Source organism: Heptranchias perlo, chromosome 13, assembly GCF_035084215.1.
Source record: "Heptranchias perlo isolate sHepPer1 chromosome 13, sHepPer1.hap1, whole genome shotgun sequence".
NCBI classification, from domain to species: Eukaryota; Metazoa; Chordata; class Chondrichthyes; order Hexanchiformes; family Hexanchidae; genus Heptranchias; species Heptranchias perlo.
In genome coordinates this window covers 24,326,271-24,352,038 of record NC_090337.1, presented here as the reverse complement: position 1 = coordinate 24,352,038, position 25,768 = coordinate 24,326,271, and the positions used below count along the sequence as shown (strand labels likewise).

General features: G+C 40.2%; 1 protein-coding gene across 1 annotated transcript; it reads left to right on the top strand.

Annotated features, from left to right (window-relative positions):
• The first annotated feature begins 2,847 nt into the window (after positions 1–2,847).
• LOC137331109 (uncharacterized) lies at positions 2,848–25,768 on the top strand. The gene is made up of 12 exons (XM_067994714.1): positions 2,848–3,023; positions 19,290–19,403; positions 20,095–20,190; positions 20,586–20,693; positions 21,311–21,409; positions 21,805–21,912; positions 22,536–22,628; positions 23,024–23,131; positions 23,773–23,868; positions 24,261–24,371; positions 25,029–25,124; positions 25,518–25,768. Exons 1-12 carry the CDS (start codon positions 2,939–2,941, stop codon positions 25,766–25,768), a joined length of 1,365 nt encoding a protein of 454 aa, XP_067850815.1. The 5' UTR covers positions 2,848–2,938.

Here is a 25,768-nt window from a genome sequence, read left to right as displayed (position 1 = left end):
GAACTCTCTGTGGCTGTGGGGAGACCACCTCCTGGAACGTACGATCCAGGAAACCTTCAGCCTCCCTTACACTCTGCAGTGACTCCAGCCACCCCTCGAGCTCAGAAACCCTCAGCTTGAGCTCGAGCAACTGGAGGTATTTCCTGCACATATGGTCCTCCAGGATACATGAAGCGTCCTGAAGTTCCCACATGGTGCAGGAATTGCAGGCAATGGGCCTCAGCTACCCGTCTATTATACTTGGAAACTTTTTTTTTCTAAACGCCCTTCAGACACTCAATTATTATTAATTTACTTACTGTTTACTTACCCCGATTAACCGACCCTTTTATTTCAGGTCTCTCACAGCTCCTCCTCTCTGTTCAGTGTGACTTCACTGTGATGTCACTCTCTGTTTTTAGTGAATGGGAAATGGGGCTCCTCCCCTGGTCTCAGTCCCGCTTCTCTCTACTCCACTCCGCTCCCGCTTTTGTACTGATACCTGGGGCGCCTCCCCTGATGCTCTGCACCACTTCTCTCCACTCTCTAGTCCGTTCTCCCCGCCGCTCCTCTTGTTCTCTCTGGCCCGCTCTCCCCGCCGCTCCTCTTGTTCTCTCTGGTCCGTTCTCCCCGCCGCCCCTCTTGTTCTCTCTGGTCCGTTCTCCCCGCCGCTCCTCTTGTTCTCTCTGGCCCGCTCTCCCCGCCGCTCCTCTTGTTCTCTCTTGTCCGTTCTCCCCGCCGCTCCTCTTGTTCTCTCTTGTCCGTTCTCCCCGCCGCTCCTCTTGTTCTCTCTGGTCCGTTCTCCCCGCCGCTCCTCTTGTTCTCTCTGGTCCGTTCTCCCCGCCGCTCCTCTTGTTCTCTCTGGTCCGCTCTCCCCGCTGCTCCTGTTTCATTGGTTTACTTTTATTTAAAATTCTAGCTTTAGTGTAGTTTAGAGTTGGACATAGTGTCTGAGTATAGCAATAAGAAAGTGTTTGTTTGTCAAGGATCACAGTGTATGAGCCAGAGGTATACAAAACAGGTGAGCTCAGGGAAGAATTTCCTTGGTTATGTAAACAGTCACAATATTACTGAAAATCGGGAGGCTTTAATATCAGTTGGGTGAGCCGTTCTGCCAAATTACTGCTCAAGCAGTGAAAGTGAAAATTGTCTTCTATGTCTCTTAACATTAACATATTAGAATGTCTTTGACAGAAACTAAGACCAAAATGGATATTAATGAACCTTTGCCTGCCTGACCAAAATGTATATATTCTGTACCTTGCAGAAAAAGTCCACAGTTAACCTTTTCTTTCCTGCAATAAGGAATTGAAATCAGCAATATAATCACAGACAGGGAATTATATTTTTGTTACAGCAATATTCGGTAGATTTTGTAAGGAAAGATGACGACCGTGAATGATGCCTCACTGCAGACATGCCCCAGAGGTGAAACCTGAGTATCACAGAGAAAGATAGAGCTACACAATATTACAGTCAACTTACTATCTGAGGAAAGAGCTTGTCTGCTTTAATGGTCATGTTGCCCAAGGGAAACACTTTAAGACTGCAGGCCTACCAGTTAAATCTAGATGGTGAACTTAACCTTGATAAGTCCATACTGCAATCTTCAACATGAAATGTTTTGTTTTACTGTATTTATCTTGAAGCCTGAGATATTGCCATGCTAAATAGTTTTTTCTGTTTTATTTCTATATCTGCTCAGTTTTACAGTCATCACTGATACAAAACCTTATAATGAGGTTAATCATATTGTAATAGAGGTAGTAGAATAAATTAGTGTTTGTGTATGACTCATTCTTTGGCAAGAGTTATGTTGTATATCACTCAGTGTTGTACTGCAATTGACCATGGCTTAGTCAATAATCCATATATTTTGGCCAGGGTTTTGTAAGATGTTGCAAAGCAGATTAATTTAAGCATCATATGTGGAAACTTTAGGCATAAGTGGTAAATCCAGATCGAATTTTCATATATAAGTATATATTGCTTGTGTACGTGAGACAGTGAAGGGGAAGATTTGTCCGTTTCTGTGAGTTACATATTGAGATTTTCTGATACAGTATTTTGCGCATTGTGTAGAATTTAGTGTTTATACTTCTTACAGCCTGCACCTAATTCATAAAAATCCATTCATAATAAAATAGCCCGTTAATTAACAACATTTTACTTTTCGGCAATTATATTAACCAAATGGCAAACATTAAACCAAATACAATTCAAATAATGCGGGTGAAATCACATATTTCAAATTATGTTAGGGTTTGCTCACCCTAAACAACTTCAGAGCAAATTATACTTCAAATGAGTTACTATATCTTTCTGTAAACTTATTTTCTGTATTTTGATAAGTTTTTAGCGACCCTTTTAACTGACACTCTCAGATTCGAGGCATATGTCTGACACAAGATATAAGTTAAGGTTTAATGCCTTAAAAATTCATACACACGAAATAATTTTCAAAATGCAATTTAAGATTGTTTAAATATCCACCCACTTCTCTCCACACACACTTAAGACCATAAGAAATCTATCGCGAACAAGGGAAACCAGTTTCGATGAAGCCTTAAATAAGATGTGACTCCGTGTATCTCCTTTGGTAATTACAACAAATCAAGAACCTTAATATTAGACTTTAAAAAGTAAAGGAGATTGGGGAGTGAGTCCAAATGTTCATCTAGCAGGTAGAGAATCACTCACGTAAAATAAGCCAAATAAAACCGGTCTGATATTGACACACAGATAGGAGATAATAGTATGAATAATACAAAAACATCAAAACTCCGCCTTTATTCAAGGAATATAAATGGCCAACCCGGAAAAAAAGTCTCAACTCTGGCATAACAGGCAGGTGCACTTGTTAACTCGTTTCAGATGGTATTTACCGTTTCTTATTTTCTAGCATTTCCATAGAAAGAACGTTTGAGAAGAGTTGAAGTATACAGAGGCTGTGGACAAGATGTGGTTTTGCTGCATTCTGTTATTTGCCTTGGCTCAGAAGCCATGTAGTGCTTCCTCATGTTCGTCTCAAAACAACACTCAGGGTAAGAATTAATTATGTTGGAAACTGTAAGCATCGTTGAGCAATTAATGCTTTGAATAAGTATATTTTGTCTTCAGCTTCAGGAACAACACGTTTTGTAGCCTTATAAGTGTGCTGAGCATTTCTGGGAAATGTTTAACCAGCCGGACCTTTTTTCGTTTTTGACAATAATTAAATAATATCCTTCAGAGTCAGTCATTGAACAGCCTCAGTTCTCAATTCTGTGATTTCTCAACGGTTTGCATTGGTTTTGTGTTTTTTTTGGCAAAATTTCTCGAAGATACATGTTCTACAAAGTTTTCAATAATGTTTAAAATACACCAAAGAACAAACTGAAAACAAACATTTTAATGAAAAGAAACGATCTGAACGTCTAATAAGGCGGTAGCAATCTGTTATCTCATCCTAGATAGTCTCAGAATTTGTTTTTGTTCAGTTATTTATTATTCCCAGTTATTAGTGATTATTTTTGATGCATTCTACTCTGAACAGATCTAATTTTATTAGTTTGATTCTGTCATTTTAGTGCACGAGTAACTGCTTGACAGTGTGAAGGGACAATTCTGAGTTATATTGCCTATTCACATCGTTTCTTACTCAAAGCAGAGCGTTGTTCGCCTCGGTCCGTTTGTCTAAAAGCCATTTTTAATATTAGTAAGCAACGGACTGTCCTGTTTCAAAGTTTGGCATTACAATAATTGCAGTTATCCTGGAACTGGTGTGAAGTCAAAGCACCTCTTCCAGGTGCTATCGCACCACTGCTGATAAAGCGATTTCCATTCTAATCAGTTAACGATGAAATTTAATTAAATTACAGATTATGTGTTGGTGCAGTGCAAAAACATTGAATTGATGAAAATTGTGCATTATAACTGGTCCATATTATACTTATTTTCTTGTAGGCAGGTGGTTTAATGATGATGACCAATAACCAGACTATACAAATGCCCATTGTCACAAATCGTAGAATCGTAGAAAGGTTACAGCACAGAAGGAGGCCATTCAGCCCACCGAGTCCGCCTGGGCTCTATGCAAGTGCAATCCAGCTAGTCCCACTCCCCCGCCCTTTCCCCGTAGCCCTGCAAATTTTTTCCTTTCAAGTACTTATCCAGTTCCATTTTGAAAGCCATGATTGAATCTGCCTCCACCATCCCCTCAGGGAGTGCATTCCAGATAATAATCACTCGCTGTGTAAAAAAGTTTTTTCTCATGTCACCTTTGGTTCTTTTGCCAATCACCTTAAATCTATGTCCTCTGGTTCTTGACCCTTCCGCCAATGGGAACAGTTTCTCTCCATCTATTCTGTCAAGGCCCTTCATGAATTTTAAATACCTCAATCAAATTTCCTCTCAATGGACTAATTAGATAATTGAAACTTTATTAAATATAATCTAAATGGAGAAAATTTTATCACTGAAGATCCTGACCTTGGTAAGACAATAGAAGACTACAAGTGGAAGCAAGGCAGGTCTTCCCAAGGACTAAAGGAAAATTGGCAGATAAGTCATCATACAGTGATCTCACACAATATTGACTTTGAATAAAGTAAGGAATCTTACAACACCAGGTTATAGTCCAACAATTTTATTTTAAAATCACAAGCTTTCGGAGATTATCTCCTTCGTCAGGTGAGTACTCACCTGAGTATTCACTACTCACCTGACGAAGGAGATAATTTCCGAAAGCTTGTGATTTTAAAATAAAATTGTTGGACTATAACCAGGTGTTGTAAGATTCCTTACATTTGTCCACCCCAGTCCATCACCGGCATCTCCACATCTTGAATAAAGTAATATTAGGAAGTGTGTGTTTTGTCTTCAATAAGACATAAGACATAAGAAATAGGAGCAGGAGTAGGCCACATAACTCCTCAAGGCTGCTCCGCCATTCAATCAGATCATGGCTGATCTTCGACCTCAACTCCACTTTCCTGCCTGAACCCCATATCCCTTGATTCCACTAGTGTCCAAAAATCTGTCTGTCTCAGCCTTGAATATATTCAATGACTCAGCATCCACAGCCCCCTGGGGTAGAGAATTCCAAAGATTCGCAAACCTCTGAGTGAAGAAATTCCTCTTCATCTCAGTCTTAAATGGCTGACCCCTTTATCCTGCGACTATGCCCCGTAGTTCTAGACTCACCAGCCATGGGAAACAACCTCTCAGCATCTACCCTGTCAAGCCCCCTCATAATCTTATATGTTTCAATTAGATCACCTCTCACTCTTCTAAACTCCAGAGAGTATAGGCCCATTCTACTCAACCTCATCTCACAGGACAAACCTCTCATCCCAGGAATGAATCTAGTGAAACTTCGCTGCACCACCTCTAAGGCAAGTATATCCTTCCTTCTATATGGAGACCAAAACTGTACACAGTACTCCAGTTGAGGTCTCACCAAAGCCCTGAACAATTGTAGTAAGACTTCCTTACTTTTGTACTCCAACCCCCTTGCAATGAAGGCCAACATGCCATTTGCCTTCCTAATTGCTTGTTGTATCTGCATGCTAACTTTTTGTATTTCATGTACGAGGACATGCAAGTCTCTCTGAACATCAACATCAAATAGTTTCTCACCATTTAAAAAATATTCTGTTTTTCTATTCTTCCGACCAAAGTGAATAACCTCACACTTCCCCACATTATACTCCATCTTCTTGTCCACTCGCTTACCCTGTCTATATCTCTTTGCAGACTCCTTGTGTTCTTCTCCTCAGTGTGATGAGATTGATGAATTCCCACTCATGAGGTTGAACAATTTGTATAATACTGTTTCAAGAGGAGCTGAAAATAGTGAAGGCCAGTTTGAATCAGATTATCCTATAGGAATCAAAATTTGAGAGTTTTATTATCAGTCATGCTTCATGTTGGTTTAAGAAGGTCACAAATGACTGCGCCCTCTTGGTTTCTAGTTTGCTGTTTTGTACAATTTTGTAATAGTCTGATATTTTGGTGAACTGAAAAGAAATTTCATGGTGGTCAGCCTAGAATTACAGAGCAGAAATACCAAAATGAGAAACAAGTAAACTAAGAGGAAGGAAATCTGCGATAAAGAATTGTCCCAAAGATAATTAAGTTGTGTTCTCTAAATTTCCCAATGGTGGAATTTGTATACACTATATGTACAGCCGTTGAATTGAACAATGGAACTGGTGAGGTAAATAGTTCATCTATTTAATACATTGGTGAGCTGGTATAAAATGTGTGGTGAGCAATATGTGCTTTACTAGAACATGATTGTTTTAATGCGAGCTCTATGAGAGAGGAAAACTCTTTCTGATTATGTCCAGATGGGAACCTTACATATAGTAAAACTATCAAAGGACCTTTAATTATCCTGATATACAAAAATGTTTATTCCCGCTATTTGTTTTACACAGTTTTACTCCCAAGGCTACCTGACCTTCAAAATAATTTTGCTTTTCTTACTTTTTTTAATCTTCCCCTGCTTTTTTCTGCCACAGTTCTTTCATCCTGGAGGTGAGGCAGTTAAAGTTGTGAAATGCAGCAGCCATAATCAGTGTGACTCAGATGGCATGAAATGTATTTGTGCATGAATGGAGAAGGGTAAGGTGGGAAAACCGGTCCTGCAACATTTTCCTCATTTCGAATTTGGAAAGTTCTGCCTTTATAGAGTTTTTGTTTTCATAAGCTTTTGCAAAGCTTCTTTCTGAAACTTAGTGAGAGGAAGTCACTGACTGCTGGTATAGGCAGGGAATAGGATTGTCACCTTTCCCATGGAAAAGTGCATCAACCCACAAGGAATGACAAATGTACAGTGAGCCACAGGGAACGATAAAAAGTGCAGTGAGCCATAGGGGATGATAAAAAAGTGCAGTGAGCCACAGGGAATGATAAAAAGTGCAGTGAGTCACAGGGGATGATAAAAAGTAGAGTGAGCCACAGGGGCTGATAAAAAGTGCAGTGAGCCACAGGGAATGATAAAAATTGCAGTGAGCCACAGGGGATGATAACAAGTGCAGTGAGCCACAGAGAATGATAAAAAGTGCAGTGAGCCACAGGGAATGATAAAAAGTGCAGTGAGTCACAGGGGATGATAAAAAGGTGCAGTGAGCCACAGGGGATGATAAAAAGTGCAGTGAGCCACAGGGGATGATAAAAAGTGCAGTGAGCCACAGGGAATGATAAAAAGTGCAGTGAGCCACAGGGGATGATAAAAAGGGCAGTGAGCCACAGGGGATGAGAAAGAAGTGCAGCAACACCACCAAACATTAGATCTGTGACACCCAATCTTAGGCCACAGCACAATAGGATGTTAGGAGAAATTTCACTCACTCTTAGTAATAAAACAATGCCAAGAACCTGCTGGGACCACTGACATTAACCCTTGACTTACATGTTTACATCTTTTCTTAGCCACATTGATCTTTGTTGTCCTTTTATCCATTTTGGCTCAGCTAGAACACAGTTAAACAGCCTTATCAAGTTTCTTAAATAGTTTTTATAGTTCTACTGTTGATTTCCTAACCATTATTGTGTTCCAACAAACCTTTATTTTAACATTTGCATTAAGTCAAAGTAAGCTATTTTAAGCTTCTACATTTTTATTTTCATTTAACTTAATGATTATTGTAATTCTAATGATATAACTATGAGATCCTACACATTCCACTATTTCTAATTTATTTGATATTCCTGGTCATTACTAAAGATTAGATCCAGACCATCCTGGTATCATTTTGATTGTACAGCAAACTGAGTGAAGAAACAATCCTTCTACATTTCCCTGTCTTCCCCTTTCCCATCCAGATCTAAAACAACATCCACTGTTACCTTTCTTTTTCTATTCATGACTTCTATCTGCACTCTTGCTGAAGCTGCCAAAGTATTTGTATTACATCTATGGTTGTAGTGTCCCCTCCTACCCATATTATCACCCTTCCACCTCCTCTAGTTTACCCGTACAGGTTTTGCTGTCAGTAACATCGATACCCTGGTATTTTGATCATCCACACACAGTGTCCTGGTATAACCAAGTTTCTGTTATCCAACTAAATCACAGTTTTTTAAAAACATGTTCCTAGTTCTGCAGATTTGTTTCATGTGCTCAACAAGAATAACTTGCACTTATACAACACCTTTAATGTAGAAAAATGTCCCAAGGTTTTCACAGAGGCAGGGGGAAAGTGTACAAGAGCCAAAGAAGGAAAATTTATTCAGGGTGGGTTTAACCAGAAACTTTCACAAAGAGGTAAATTTAAAGGAGGGTCTTAAAGGAGGAGAGAGGTGGAGAGGTTTAGGCAGGGTAGCACCTAGGTGGCTGAAGGCAAGGCTGCCAATGGTGGGCTGATTGGGGGTGAGGGTATAGACATTAGGCCAGTGCCAGGAAAGGATTGCAGGGGCATAGGAGGTTACAGAGATAGGGAGGGATGAGGAATTAAAGACATTAGTATAAAAATACTTAGATCTTCCCTGTCTGTTTTATTATTTCTATCTCTCTGTTTTGCCTTCTGTTCTTGTTCCTCGCATTCACTTGTAAGCATTTCCTCTAGGCTCTAGGCATCCCCCGTAATATCCTGCAACTGTTCTGCACTAGCATGAAAAAGAACTGGTCAGTTAATTTTCTATATTAGTATGTAGTACGTCTGCTCCACTCTGGTTAAGATGCAGAGGGGGAAAAATTGGATAGGGGCCATTTTTGGTAGGTAGGTAGCGTGATGTGCTATTACACCACGCCCAATGGCTCCTGCGCAGACAAGACGCAAGTTTCAGCCGACCGGAGAACTTACCTGCAATCAGTGTACATTCCGGGAATCAATGCAATTTGCACTTTCCACCACGAGAGGGAGCTCAATCTCTTAAAGGGAGGATGTGTCTTAGAAATCTCTTAAAGGTAGCTGGTACCTGTTATTTGCTGAAAATAACAGTCTACTGTCTGCACGGAGTCTGAACAGAGATCAGATATCACACGTGTAAAACACAGATGTAGGTCCCATCCCTATGTTTACACACTGATGAGTTATGTTAAAACATTGAATAAAGGTTGCGCACTACTAAGTCCCACATCCTCCAATCTGCAAGCCAGACCTCACCAATCTGCTGGTCTGAGTTGGTACCAGGTCTGTGAGAGTGCATGTACCAAGGTTCTCTGCTAATGCACCAGAGACCTTGGTGCAAGAGGTGGTCAGAAGGAGGGACATCCTATATCCACGGCGGGGGGGAGGGAGTTGCGGGGGGGTGGCAAGAGGTCCTCCAGACATATATTCAAAAGGCAGTCGGAGGCAGCGGGGGAGGAAGTCAATGCCAGGCGCACAGCATCATGAACATGGATGCAGTGCAGGAAGAAGTTCAATGCTTTGACATGAGCAGTCAAGATGAGTGAGGTCAACTGTCAAGTGGTGTCTCCTACCAACTGTACCACGCATTGCAGCCCCCATCCCCCACAAACCAACAAACTCTTTCCATCAGTGCTCAACTCTTCCAATCAGATGCTTCATCTCACCCGTTCACATTTCCACTGTTTCAAGCCGCCCACCCACAACTCGCAGGCCACACACTCTGGCAGCTATTCAGTCATGACAGGCACATCACCCAGACACACGTCGCACTTTCTTGCAGGAGAAGGTGGCGCATATCAAGAGACAGCAAGTGGCAGTGCCATTTAGCCCCTCGAGCCTGTTCCACCATTCAATGAGATCATGGTGGACCTGTGACCTAACTCTATATACCCGCCTTAGCTCCATATCCCTTAATACCCTTGGTTCACAGAAATCTATCAATCTCAGATTTAACTTTCGCAAGTGAGCTAGCATCAACTGCCGTCTGCAGAAGAGCATTCCAAACTTCTCCCACCCTTCGTGTGTAGAAGCATTTCCTAACTTCACTCCTGCATGTCCTGGCTCTAAACATTAGATTATGTCCCCGCGTCCTAGTGTTCAAGTATAGGAGACTTCCAAGAACAGTTACAAATGTCTCGGCAGCCAGAAGCAATAATCCAGCCACTAACCTGTAAATCTTGCATGGTCCCTTTAAATAGCACTGGTGGCGGGCCCTCCAGGCACTCTAAGACATGTTCAGATGATGAGGGTTAAGACTGTGCATTGAGTTGAGCGTTAAGTCCCAAAATGGTGTCTATCACTTTAAATCAGCGTTACACACTGATTGGAGCCATTTTCTCCCTACTTTACATGATTCCGGCGTTCGTTATCTGCGCCTGCACTAACTCCGATACCAAGATGGCGTCCGGCGCAAGTCACGCTGGAAACGTGTGTGTGCATGCAAGATACCATCTTGGATGTCGGAGGGGCTGTGTAGCGCCGAAACAATGGGAGCCACACGGCCCAATTTAGCGCCCAGCCTATCATTCCTCTTTTGCCCCCAACACAATCCCAGTTATCTATAAATATAACAGCTTCCAACATGTGCCATCTGGCCAACTACTCATTTGCTCCCATAATTCTATCTAGGGTTTATACTTTTAGAAACGATACTTTAAATCCCTTTCCCTTCAGCTTGCAAACAATAAGGCCAATTGTCCTGGTGAGTTAAGGCAATAAGCTAGTGTACTGGGGAGTGGGGAGTGGGGAAATCAAGCTGGTGTTCTGCCAGCTCCCTGCCACTCATTGCAAGTTCAAAGATTTCCTGCTAGTAGTGATGTCAGCTGTATTATAATAAGATGTAATGAGAAGTTGACCCATATGACGTATTTCCTGTCATTTGTGCATTAATAAGGTGCAAGGAACATGTGGGTTTTCAAGCCTTTCATTAACGACAAATCTTCTCATAGTTGGCGCCATCCCAGTGAAACTATATTACACTTTTTCTGTGGCTTCAATATCCTTTCTATAATGTGGTACCCAAAACTGCGCAAAGTGCACCTACTGTGGCCAAATCAATGTTTTGTATAGATTTATCATCAGCTCCTTACTTTCATATTCCATGCTCCTATATATAAAATGGAGAATCCCATTTGTGCTTTTTATGGTCTTTCCATTTTGCTTTTAAATCTTTGTGATTTGCCCGTCAACGCTGCTAGATCTTAATGTTCATCGACTCCATTAATAATTTTATGGCTTAGGGTATATTTCTTTTTGTTGAATTTGTCCCAACATGTATTACTTCACATTTATTTATATTGAATGGCATTTGCTACATATCTGTCCACAATCTTAACCTGCCCATGTCTGATTTTACCGGTTTCAATTTTGCAGATTTAGAAAAGATTGCCATCAGTGCTGCTATTAGCTGATTTTGGAGTTAGGCATCATCTGCAGCACTGTAAACAGTAGTTATTAAGCACACAAAATTGAAATGGCTAAATTCAGCTGAGGGAAAAAATAGAAAGCATTTGGCGACATCGCAAATTCGCATTTTACATTTATAAATTTGCAAAAACTGTATGAATTCCTGACCAGTTGCCCGCCTCTGGACACTGACAATGACTCGGACGATATCCTCACTAAAACACCTCTGCCAGCAACAAGAGTAGTATGTCTGGCTCTGAGAGATAAAAGCCCCGATTTTAACCTAACCCTCTCAGCGGGAACGGCCGATGGAGCAAAAACTCAAGCGGCTCCACAAGGAAAGTCAAAAAACATAAAACCTTTTGGGCCTCTTCTGGCCCCAATTCTTCTTCCCACTAAATTGGCCGAGTGGGAAAACCACAACAGCTTCGTCACATAGGCCTCTGGTGAAACTTGCAGTCGGGCCCCGATAATGTAATCGGATCCCAATCCACATATTTAAAGAAGGACACCATGGGTTTCCAGCAGATGTCCATTTTGCCTGCTCAGAACAGCAGGTTAAAATTGGAACCTGTGGGAAGAAAGTGGGACCTTGGTAGGTAAGTCCCACAAGTCTGGTTTCTGCCAGACGGGCAGGATTAAAATTGACCCCTAACACTCTTGAACTGCTGAATGTATAACGTGCCTAGTGTGTTTTACTTTAGTGTCTCCCCTCAGTGACAAAGAATGGTTTGTGTTTTCTTGGAATTTAGCCTATTGCTTCCCCAGTGGGAGGAGTAAGTGAGATGGCTGGCTGTTGGATGTCAATGACAGCTTCTTGAGATTGAGGTCATTATGCAGCTCTCCTGAGCTGAGCCACTAGATGGTTTTCCAACTGGTTCTGCCATGTCCACTGCTGCCATGGCAAGCCTATTTTCTGGCACACATGTGGATGGGCTGGACCTGGCACCATTCAGAGAGTCAGCTTTCTTATTCCAGTCATTTTCCTGCTACAGGGTGCTCCCTCATCCTATGAACTGAGCAGACCACTGGGCAGCATTGTGATTGTTCAAACCCTGCTTCAGGGTCTCTCAATCCAATCCCCCAACATGTTGAATCTAGACAAGAAAGACTCCTGCACAATGGCGCCCTTGATTTCTATAGCTTAGGCGGGAGCATTGAGGAGAGAAACTGTGGCTGTACTTGAGAATTTAGGTAATAGAGATTCTGCTGCAGTTGGCAATGGAGTTCAAATAGTGACATCTTCCATGGTGGACTGCAGTTCTATTAAGTGATCATGCACAGCTGTGTACTAATACTCCGATAAAGTGAGGTATGTGCACCCCAGTCTGTAGATGCACGTGTGAGAATACCAGTGAGTGGCCACAGAATAGATCTGTTGCATTGTGACTTGCCTTGCCTCTCTCTATTGGTCCTCCTCTTCCTCCAAAAAACTCCCATAAAGGGAGAGTCCCATTGAGCAATCCACTGTGTCACTACTGAAGCTGTAGGGGGAAAAATGCAGCATCAGAGTTCCTGAAACTTAAATAATATCAAGAAAAAGCAGGAAAGATTAAGAAAAACTGTAAATAAATGGCCTAAAAACTGTTTACAGAATCTTCTTACCTTTAAATGAATATCCTTACATAGCTGATCCCCAAGCAATCCTGGATGGCTATTATATGTGGGCGTGAAGAGCACTCAAAATCTTGGATGCAGAAATGTCAGGAAACAGTGTGCAGGCAAAATTATGTCATCCTCTTTCCTAATTGGACTTTTTGAGTCTGGAAACGCAGTGTAGCTCAAGGTGAGTGCAGATCTCGTCTGCCATTGCAACCTGTTACGTATGCATATACAAAACATACAGATGGTGAAAATTGGAAGAGCAGAGATAGTGTCACCCAAGTCCCCGCCCGACATGCCATCTTATGTTCGTCCATGAACATCCAGCATGCAAGTAGCTTTTGTTGGTAGCTTGATTGGTGGTCACAACTTGCAAGATATAGGTGCACACATTAGAGGCATCTTTCAGTATCAGTAACAAAGTCCGCCCAGCAGCAAAATGGGCATGTATGTGCATATTTGGAAGAGGTGAAAGGTTGATTTGAATGCTGTCTCAGAGAAGCAGCATCCAGTTGAGGGAAAACTCTGGAGGTGGCATGCGCCCTATGGCAATATACTTAGAGTAGGCAAATTCTGGGTACAGTTACTTTGGCAATCCTCCTAATTCCTCACAACTTTCATTTTGCATTTGCTCAATTGGCTACTTCCATCCAGGCATTTAGAACACTGCTCCTGATAACAGGGTAATGCTCCAAAGAAGGCAATCAGTCCTTTGTTACATCTCCTGGAGCAATAACTCGAGATTAGCATTCTCAAATGAAGCAGTTTTGCACCCTGGCCTTCTACTCTCCATGTAACTTAAATCCTGTGTCTAGTTCTCTAGTGCAGCTCCCTTTTAAAGTGAACAGTGGCCCTTTAATAGTTTCTGCTTCACTGAATAGTCCACCCATATATGATGTGCAAGTCCCTGCACCCTCGGCCCACTATATCGAACTTTGAGTCCATAGCCCCCCTTTCTCACTCACATTCGCTCCACAACTAATATGGAAAATTTGAAGGCAACAACCATGAAGTGCATGCAATAAGAAAAAGAATCAAAAATAAAGAAATTTCTTATTTTCAGTATTTTATATATAGTATATAGTTTAAGCCATTATAAAAATTCTGAGCTAACGGTTTGGTTTGGAATGAGATTATGTTGTGTCTCTAGGACTAGAGAAGGATGTTTATGAGCAGCTTTGATGCTGTGCTCCGATATTGTGGCTGAAGTCAATCAGTTAACCAGCTTCAGAGGATGATAAGTGTTCAAGGTGCTGGTCACTGGACACCTGACAGTGGGAACAACTTCCTGATACAAAGCAACACGAGTGGTATCTTTACATGGGGAGTAACGAGGAGGAAAATTATCCTTTATGTGAAAAAGAAGAAAGGTTTTAGAGAAGGGGGAGAGAAAAGTAAACAAGTAAATAAAAATGCAAGGATGTATTATGTATTGAAACAGAATCCATATAAATAGAGCTAAGAATTAGGAAAGAAAATGACACCATTGTTGGAGTACATTACAGGCCACTAAACAATGCGGATGAGATAGAAGGAATGACTTAAAGGTGAGTCAGAGAGATATGGAAAAACAAAAGGGCAATAATATTGAGTGCTTTTAACTATCCCAAAATGGGCTGGAACAAAGGTAATGTATGTAGTTTAAATGGATCACCATACCTCTAGTCCAACATTTGCTTGATTTAGTTCTGGAAAATAAAGTGGAACAAATACCTGATGGAAGAGTAGGAAAACAATTTGGAAATAACAAGCACAATATAGTTAAAGTTCAATATGAAAATAGAAAAGGATAATGAAAAGTCAAACATAAGGATGACGGACTGGAAAAAGGCAAGGATCAGTGAGGTAAAAAGGGGTTTGGTCCAAAATAACTGGGCAGAAAGTTAGCAAATAGGATGATAGATCAGCAGTGACAAATCTTCAAAAATGAGATGGATATAGTAAAAAATAAATATATCCTTATAAGGTGAAATTGACAGATGAAGTGAATTAACAGATAATATTCCATGGATAATGATTAAAAGTTTTAACTAAAAAAACTAGTACGCACTGCTAGGGGATGAAGGGAAGAACTGAGTTATGGAGAATGTAGATATGGTGTCTCCATATCTTCTGCTGGGTAAAGCCAGGTCCTCATTCATTCTCTGTACATCCGACTCCCTCATGCTCAGTGAGCCAATCGAAGCACTATCCTTATCCGCAATATCTAGATGTCCCCAGATGAAAGTCTCTGAGTTGGTGTGTAGGACATATAAGAGGGGTAATGAAGGTGATGTAATACGGGGGAAAGGGACATGGGCACAAGAGATAGAAAGGATGGGTGGTCATCATCATGATTCTTGTCATTATTATCATCATTGTCATCTAATAATATGGAAGGAGTTTCACCTCCTCCTCCTGATTGTCGTCGCCCTCATTGCCATCGTCATCAACATCATCATCCTTTTTCTTCTGTTACCCTGCTTGCTGTGCAGTGCCTGTAGAAAAGGGAAAATGATGTAAGAATGGGTGTGCAACACCTAGAGAAGGTAACAAGATACAGACAGCCTGGAGTTCAATTCCAACTTGTTCCATTAAAGTGCTGTAGCAGGAATAGGTATTGCTTAACACCCACTCACCTGCAGCTGGCACTGGCCAACCAACTTTACCATCACAGACCACTAAAGCAGCTTGCCTCCCATGAAGCTCGAAATCTGTCAGTTCCCTTACTTCCACTGATAGTCTTCATCTGTCAGGCATTGTAAGCCAGTTTCTCCTGGGACAATTTTAATGCATTAGGTGAAGGTGAGCATCTGAAGAAAATCTCCCTGGTGGCATCAGACAGCTGATTTAAACAAAAGAACAAGTGCTAGCAGGACCCTGTTACATAAGAGGTTGAAATTGTAAAAGGCAGTATGCAAGAACGGAGGAGAGTTCTAGACACAGGTTCCAGGTAGAACCATTAGTGAGCCATTGAACTATGGGGCACTGTGAATAAAGACTTATTGTTCCATTTAAGAAGGGAGGGTGATCGGTGGAGAGAGTCTGGTGTTGCTAAAGTGAAAAGTTTGCAGTCCTCTTACCTTGGCTACTCTCATCAGGTCATTAAACTTTTTGCGATACTGTTCCAGAGTCCTGGGATGAGAGAAGTGCCTCTCAACAGTGCTGTCACCTCCCTCCACGTGGCTCTAATGACTGATTTACATGGCGTCCTTCCTTGTGAGCTCAGCAGGTGGTCTCTCCTCTGACAGATCTCTTCAAAAATTCTGGGTTTGCCTCTTTCTGCCACCACTTGCCTGAACCCTTCCATGCAAGCCACCAGTATGAAGTTGAAGCCATGATGAAGTCTTGAGAAATTACCAAAGAATCCTTTGGTAAGAAATCACTGCTGTTGAACATTTGGACAAATGCCAAAGGTGAAACATACCACAAACCCGCTGTGCTTCTAAGGATCTGCTGCCATTTTAAGTTGCTGAAGGCTTTTAAATCCTGCAGCAGAAAATTTTCTCCCCCTCCCCCAGTGACTTACACCCATATCTCATGGGAGTTGTGCTCCTGGCCTGCAATTCAATATTTAAATAAGTTGATCCAACAAATTCTGGTGGTTATTAATGCAATTCACCAGCAGGTGAAAGTCCTACTCTGCCAGTATTAATGCAGCCCAAATGACAATGCAGATCTTCAGTCCATTAAAACTACAGAGAATGTACATGTAGTACAGATTCACCAGAATAATACCAAAGAATGAGAAACTATAATTATGAGGAGAGATTTGAGATATTGGGAATTTTACACTGGAAGAGAAATGACTAAGAGAAGACATTCAATTATTATGAGGAGTTTTGATAGGATGAATAGGGAAAGATCGGGGTAAATTTTAACTATTGGATATCCGACAGTGTTGGCAGCAGGCCTGGTCCATTTTGAGGGCTGGATTTCATAAACATATATGTTGCAGGCTGCGGGTTCCAAATGGGCATCCTGATGTATGCTCAAAGCCAGCGCAATATCGGGGGGTCCCGCAGGTAGATCCAGCCAGGAAAAGGTAAGGCCCTGGGGATCACAATCACGGAGAGGCGGAGTCGGGCAGTAACGACCCACATTATTCTTGTGCAGCCTGGATGAGCATTTCTGCTCCTCCTGGTCCCATAAAAATAATTTTATCACTTACCTTTTAGGGCCTCTTCTGCTATTCTGTTGATGCTCTGTCTAGTAGGCAGTTAAATTGGCATCGGGATCCTGTATACATCATAGGACCCCATAGATTTTTAGGTGGGCACCTTCCACTGCTGCCCCATTTCCACAAGGCGGAGGGAATTAAAATCTCCTGGACTATTTCCTCTGGTTGGGGAGTCAGCAACAAGGGGCCATCAATTTAAAACTGACTAAGAGAGTGATGAGACAGATCAGGAGCAATTTTTTTCACATAGATAATTGTTAAAGGATGGAATGCTTAATAACTGGGAATAGTTGAGGCAGAGACGGCAGCCTAGAAACTGGATCACGCCCGAATTAAGGCAGGATCTGGGTACAGCGCACGCTGCACGTGTTTAAAGAGGCTGGTGGCAACACCACGGGAAATTGATGCGCCGGCCTCACTAATAGAGTATCGGCGAGTTGCAGGCGTTCGTCACGAGCCCAAAGGCAATTTGGAGCTGAGTGAGCAGAGACCAGTAGCAGCCGGCAGTTGTAAAATGGAGTAAGGAGTGGCATTCCTGCTTGTCCTGGCTCCACATTCAGGTAAGTAAAAAATGATTTACTTACCTTTTTGGTGGCAGCCTCCAGACACCTTAAAAACCTTTGGTTTCACTGCTTTGTGCACCTGAGAAAACTTACTGCAGCATGCACGACCAAATTTTGGAAAGTGATCTGAATTAGGCATTAGGCCCTCAATTTGCATAGGCAATGGCAGCAACACCATTTTCTCTTGAAATGAATCTAGATTTTGGTTATTGTATCAATTTCAAACAGTATTATCCACTCTAATGCTTCACTTAGCATTGAATATTATTTTTTTTAGACAAATGTTTTTACATTACTGAAACTAGCAATAGCGGATCTACATTAAACCGAACGGACCTCCCGGCATTGGACCACTAGGCACCGGATACGACAAAGACGCCGTTCCTTCATCGTCGCTGGGTCAAAATCCTGGAACTCCTTACCTAACAGCACTGTGGGAGAACCTTCACCACACGGACTGCAGCGGTTCAAGAAGGCGGCTCACCACCACCTTCTCAAGGGCAATTCGGGATGGGCAATAAATGCTGGCCTTGCCAGCGACGCCCACATCCCATGAACAAATAAAAAAAAACATGGCAATAAGTATTGTAGGAATGAAACATTAGCAAGAGCTTTGCATTGTTTAACTGACATTTCTCTTTCCATCAGGAGTATCTTCATCATTAACATTAGAAAAAATACATTAACAAATGTCACAGCTAATTCAACCACTTTAGCCTCAACAACTGAAGCAACAGGTGCTCAAAATGCCATTCCAATTGCCAACATTCAACATTCTCGCTATTAATTAACTTTTTAAATCAAACAACAGACAGTAGTTTTACTATGACCACTGTAACAAAAGAGTATAAGCCTTTTGTGTCTTTACAATTCTATATCAGCTAATAATGTTACATTTCCACTGCCATACGACCAGTTGAGCCAACAGTGTTCAGCACATCAGCAGAACCACCAACAACTTTGATTCCTTCAACAGGTCTCAAAAGTTCCAATCTCATTCTCCCATCTCATCGAATGGTTTCAGTGTCAATAAACAGTGATCTGACTGAACTTCTTGTCACAATGTGAACAGTCATTTCTTGACTCCAAATTTGATGCCTAATACAATCAATGAAAATACTAAATCAGCCACATTCTTACTCTCTAATATTGGAGAAGACGAGTCTAAAAACAGATAACACTAACAAGAATCTCAAAGTTTTATGAATGTTGATATCTCGCATCAAATATCATGGCGACTCCTTCAGTGGGAAAATATAAGCATCTCATTCACTGCAGTTCCAAAGCTCACTTTTACAAATGATTATTCTTGTGAACACAACTATAGTCAATGTTTGTGTTGAGCACAATAACTGTGCTGGGATGTAACAACATGCTTGCATTTTAATGCATAGTGCTTAACTTTGAGATCATGAACACTCTGATAATACACATCAAACCATCACACCATTTTCATGCAACTTTAATTCTAATATCTTCCAGTTCTGCGAAAGGTCCTTGACCTGAAATGTTAACTGTTTCTTTCTCCACAGATGCTGCTCACATGCTGAGCTTCTCCAGAATTTTCTGTTTACATTTCAGATTTCCAGCATCTGCAGTATTTTACTTTTGACACCATTTTCATGTCGATCATGTTTTTAATTCACATCATTAATCTTACCTTCTTCATTTGACATGCTTTATGCTGCAATCAGCAAGAGTATTGCTTTCTTTTATTGATATTTCTTTTAACATCAACAGCTGCATCATCATCATCACCATCATCTTCAATGTCAGAACAAAGCAATTCAACAGAACTACCAACAAATGTAACCGCTTGGTCAACCACGTTAGACTCAACAAGTGAAACAACAGGTACACACAATGCCATCCCAAATGTCAACAGTCAACATTATCACTGAAAAATCATTTTGAATCAAGAAACCGGCAACAATTTTACCTTGACCATTATAAGTATTTTCTTTCATGCCTTGACAGTTTCATTTCTGTTAATAAGGTTATATTAATACTGACATACCAGCGTTTGAGCCACCATGAATAAGCACATCAGCAAAACAATGAACAACTTTGATTCCTTCAACAGGTCTCAAAAGTTCCAATCTCATTCTTCCATCTCCTCGAATGTTTCCAGTGTCAAGATACACAGATCTGATTGTGCTTCTTGTCACAACATGTACAGTCACTTCTTGGTTTCAAATCTGATGCCTAGTACAATCAATGAAAATACTAATCCAGCTACATTCTTATTCTCTCTAATAATGGAGATGACTAGTCAAAAAACAGACACCTCTAAATAGAAGCTCAAAGTTTAATGAATGTGGATATCTGGCATCAAATATCAAGCTGGCTCCTTCAGTGGGAAAATATAAGCATCTCATTTACTTCAGTTCCAAACTGAAGTTTTGCATGATTATCCTTGTGAACACAACTCTAGTCTAAATGTATTATATAAGCTCATTAACTGTACAGGTCAGTTTGCACTATTTACGATGGCATCTGTAAGAATTCTGCCCTGTTTTACTGATATTTCTATACACATCAGCAGCAGCGACATCATATGGAACATCAAAAGGAAGCACTTCAACAGAACCGACGACAACTGTGATCTATTCCACAGGAACAACATCACCAGCATCAACAGGTATAATCAATCTAGTAATCCAACATCATAGAAGCAAATAATTACTAATGATGATCATTTGTGCTTTCATAAAACTAAATTACACCACTCCTGTCTAAAGCTGGTGCTTTCAAAAGTCAACAATGACATGAATGAAGCCAAATTGATATTCTCTATAATGGTAACCTTTTTATTAATAAAAAATCCTGTAACAATAAATTTGCAAGTTAATGTATAGTGCTTAACTTTGAGATCATTATCACTATGAAAATACGCATCAAACCATGTCACCACTTGCATGTTGATCATGTTTATAATTTATGTCATTAAACTTACCTTCCTCAATTGACATGCTTTATGCTTCAATCAGCAAGAGCACTGCTTTCATTTATTGACATTTCTCTTAAAATCAACAGCGACATCATCACCATCATCTTCAGTGTCAGAACAAAGCACATCAACAGAACTGTCGACAACTGCAACTGATTGGTCAAACTCTTTAGTCTCAACAAGTGAAACAACAGGTATCCACCATTCCATCCGTCCATATGTTCTTGCCTTGACAATTGTAAACAATTTTTTCGAAAGAGTAAAAGCCTTTTGTGCCTTGACAATTCCATTTCTGTTAATAGCTTTACATTTCAAATGCCATATGACCAGTTGAGCCATCAGTGTTCAGCACATTAACAGAAATATCAACAACTTTGATTCCTTCGCCAGGTCTCAAAATTTCCAATCTCATTCTCCCATCTCATCGAATGGTTTCAGTGTCAAGAAACACAGATCTGACTGTGCTTCTTGTCACAACATGAACAGTCACTTCATGGCTCCAAATTTGTGGCGTGTACAATCAATTAGCCTACTAATCCAGCAACATTCTTATTCTCTCCAATAATGGAGACGAATAGTGTAAAAACAGATATCTCTGACAAGAAGCTCAAAGTTTAATGAATGTTGATATCTGGCATCAAATGTCATGGTGGCTCCTTCAGTGAGAAAATATAAGCATCTCATTCATTCCATTCTAGACTGTACTTTTGCATAATGATTATTATTGTGAACACGACTCTAGTTTGCACTATTTATGATGGCATCTGTGAAGAACTCTGCCCTGTTTTACTGATATTTCTATACACATCAGCAGCAGCGACATCATATGGAACATCAGAAGGAAGCACTTCAACAGAACCGACGACAACTGTGATCTATTCCACAGGAACAACATCACCAGCATCAACAGGTATAATCAATCTAGTAATCCAACATCATAGAAGGAAATAATTACTAATGATGATCATTTGTGCTTTCATCAAACTAAATTACACCACTCCTGTCTAAAGCTGGTGCTTTCAAAAGTCAACAATGACATGAATGAAGCCAAATTGATATTCTCTATAATGGTAACCTTTTTATTAATAAAAAATCCTGTAACAATAAATTTGCAAGTTAATGTATCGTGCTTAACTTTGAGATCATTATCACTATGAAAATACGCATCAAACCATGTCACCACTTGCATGTTGATCATGTTTATAATTTATGTCATTAAACTTACCTTCCTCAATTGACATGCTTTATGCTTCAATCAGCAAGAGCACTGCTTTCTTTTATTGACATTTCTCTTAAAATCAACAGCGACATCATCACCATCATCTTCAGTGTCAGAACAAAGCACATCAACAGAACTGTCGACAACTGCAACTGATTGGTCAAACTCTTTAGTCTCAACAAGTGAAACAACAGGTATCCACCATTCCATCCGTCCATATGTTCTTGCCTTGACAATTGTAAACAATTTTTTGGAAAGAGTAAAAGCCTTTTGTGCCTTGACAATTCCATTTCTGTTAATAGCTTTACATTTCAACTGCCATATGACCAGTTGAGCCATCAGTGTTCAGCACATTAACAGAAATATCAACAACTTTGATTCCTTCGCCAGGTCTCAAAATTTCCAATCTCATTCTCCCATCTCATCGAATGGTTTCAGTGTCAAGAAACACAGATCTGACTGTGCTTCTTGTCACAACATGAACAGTCACTTCATGGCTCCAAATTTGTGGCGTGTACAATCAATTAGCCTACTAATCCAGCAACATTCTTATTCTCTCCAATAATGGAGACGAATAGTGTAAAAACAGATATCTCTGACAAGAAGCTCAAAGTTTAATGAATGTTGATATCTGGCATCAAATGTCATGGTGGCTCCTTCAGTGAGAAAATATAAGCATCTCATTCATTCCATTCCAGACTGTACTTTTGCATAATGATTATTATTGTGAACACGACTCTAGTTTGCACTATTTATGATGGCATCTGTGAAGAACTCTGCCCTGTTTTACTGATATTTCTATACACATTACCAACAGCGACATCATATGGAACATCAGAAGGAAGCACTTCAACAGAACCAACTACAACTGTGATCTATTCCACAGGAACAACATCACCAGCATCAACAGGTATAATCAATCTAGTAATCCAACATCATAGAAGGAAATAATTACTAATGTTAATCATTTGTCCTTTCATAAAATTAAATGCCACCACTCCTATTGAGAGCTGGTGCTCTCAAAAGTCAATAATGACATTAACCCAACCAAATTGAGACTCTCTAAAATGGTGCCCTTTGTATTAAAAAAAACTCCTGGAACAACATATTTGCAATTTAATGTATGACGTTTAACTTTGAGATCATTATCCCTCTGAAAATACGCATCAAACCATGTCACCACTTGCATGTTGATCATGTTTATAATTTATGTCATTAAACTTACCTTCCTCAATTGACATGCTTTATGCTTCACTCAGCAAGAGCACTGCTTTCTTCTATTGACATTTCTCTTAACGTCAACAGCTATATCATCACCATCATCTTCAGTGTCAGAACAAAGCACATCAACAGAACCATCTACAACTGTAACCGATTGGTCAACCTCTTTCGTCTCAACAAGTGAAACAACAGGTATCCACCATTCCATCACTCCATATAGTCTAGCCTTGACCATTGTAAACAATCTTTTGGAAAGAGTAAAAGCCTTTTGTGCCTTTACAATTCCATTTCTGTTAATAGCTTTACATATCAACTGCCATATGACCAGTTGAGCCATCAGTGTTCAGAACATTAACAGAAACATCAACAACTTTGATTCCTTCACCAGGTCTCAAAAGTTCCAATCTCATTCTTCCATCTCATCGAATGGTTTCAATGTCAAGATACACAGATCTGACTGTGCTTCTTGTCACAACATGTCCACTCACTTCTTGCCTCCAAAATTGGCCAACTAATCCAGCTACATTCTTATTCTCCGTAATGACGGAGATCATCAGTCTAAAAACAGATAACTCTGATAAGAAACTCAAAGTTTAATGAATGTTAATGTCTGGCATCAAATGTCATGGTGGCGCCTTCAGCGAGAGAATATAAGCATCTCATTCACTCCAGTTCCAGACTGTACTTTTGCATAATAATTATTATTGTGAACACAACTCTAGTGTAAATATATTAATTAAGCTCATTAACTGTGCTGGTCAGTTTGCACTATTTAAGATGGTATCTGTAAGAGCATTGCCCTCATTTACTGATATTTCAATACATATTAGCAGCTGCTACATCATATGGAACATCAGAAGGAAGCACTTCAACAGAACCGATGACAACTGTGATCTATTCCACAGCAACAACATCACCAGCATCAACAGGTATAATCAATCTGGTAATCCAACATCATAGAAGGAAATAATTACTAATGTTGATCATTTGCCCTTTCATAAACCTAAATGCCACCACTCCTATCCAGAGCTGGTGCTCTCAAAAGACAATAATGACATTAACCCAACCAAATTGAGACTCTATAATGGCAACCTTTGTATTGAAAAAAACTCCTGCAACAATATTTTTGCAATTTAATGTACAGTGCTTAATTTGAGATGATTATCACTCTGAAAATACGCATCAAACCATGACACCACTTTCATGTCGATTATGTTTATAATTCATGTCATTAAACTTATCTTCCTCAATTGACATGCTTTATGCTTCAATCAGCAAGAGCACTTCTTTCTCTAATTGACATTTCTCTTAACGTCAACAGCTACATCATCACCATCATCATCTTCGGTATCAGAACAAAGCACATCAACAGAACCATCGACAACTGTAACCGATTGGTCAACCTCTTTAGTCTCAACAAGTGAAACAACAGGTATCCACCATTCCATCCCTCCAAATATTCTTGCCTAAACCATTGTAAAAATGCTTTTGGAAAGAGTAAAAGCCTTTTGTGCCATTACAATTCCATTTCTGTTAACAGCTTTACATTTCAACTGCCATACGACCAGTTGAGCCATCAGTGTTCAGCACATTAGCAGAAATATCAACAACTTTGATTCCTTCGCCAGGTCTCAAAATTTCCAATCTCATTCTCCCATCTCATCAAATGGTTTCATTGTCAAGAAACACAGATCTGACTGTGCTTCTTGTCACAACATGTACAGTCACTTCATGGCTCCAAATTTGTGGCCCGTACAATCAATTAGCCTACTAAACCAGCTACATTCGTATTCTCTCTAATAATGGAGATGACTAATGTAAAAACAGATAACTCTGATAAGAAGCTCAAAGTTTAATGAATGTTGATGTCTGGCATCAAATGTCATGGTGGCTCCTTCAGTGAGAAAATCCAAGCATCTCATTCACTCCAGCTCCAGACTGTACTTTTGCATAACGATTATTATTGTGAACACAACTCCAGTGTAAATATATTAATTAAGCTCATTAACTGTGCTGGTCAGTTTGCACTATTTATGATGGTATCTGTAAGAGCATTGCCCACATTTACTGATATTTCTATACACACTAGCAGCTGCTACATCATATGGAACATCAGAAGGAAGCACTTCAACAGAACCAACTACAACTGTGATCTATTCCACAGCAACATCACCAGCATCAACAGGTATAATCAATCTAGTAATCCAACATCATGGAATGAAATAATTACTAATGTTAATCATTTGTCCTTTCATAAAATTAAATGCCACCACTCCTATCCAGAGCTGGTGCTCTCGAAAGTCAACAATGACATTAACCCAACCAAATTGAGACTCGATAATGGCAACTTTTGTATTAAAAAAAACTCCTGTAACAATATTTTTGCAATTTAATGTACAGTGCTTAACTTTGAGATGATTATCACTCTGAAAATACGCATCAAACCATGACACCACTTGCATGTCTATCATGTTTTTAAATCATGTCATTAAACTTACCTTCCTCAATTGACATGCTTTATGCTTCAATCAGCAAGAGCACTGCTTTCTTTTATTGACATTTCTCTTAAAATCAACAGCTACATCATCATCATCATCATCTTCAGTGTCAGAACAAAGCACATCAACAGAACCATCTACAACTGTAACCGATTGGTCAACCTCTTTCGTCTCAACAAGTGAAACAACAGGTATGCAACATGCCATCACTCCATGTGGTCTTGCCTTGACCATTGTAAACAATTTTTTGGAAAGAGTAAAAGCCTTTTGTGCCTTTACAATTCAATTTCTGTTAATAGCGTTACATTTCAACTGCCATACGTCCAGTTGA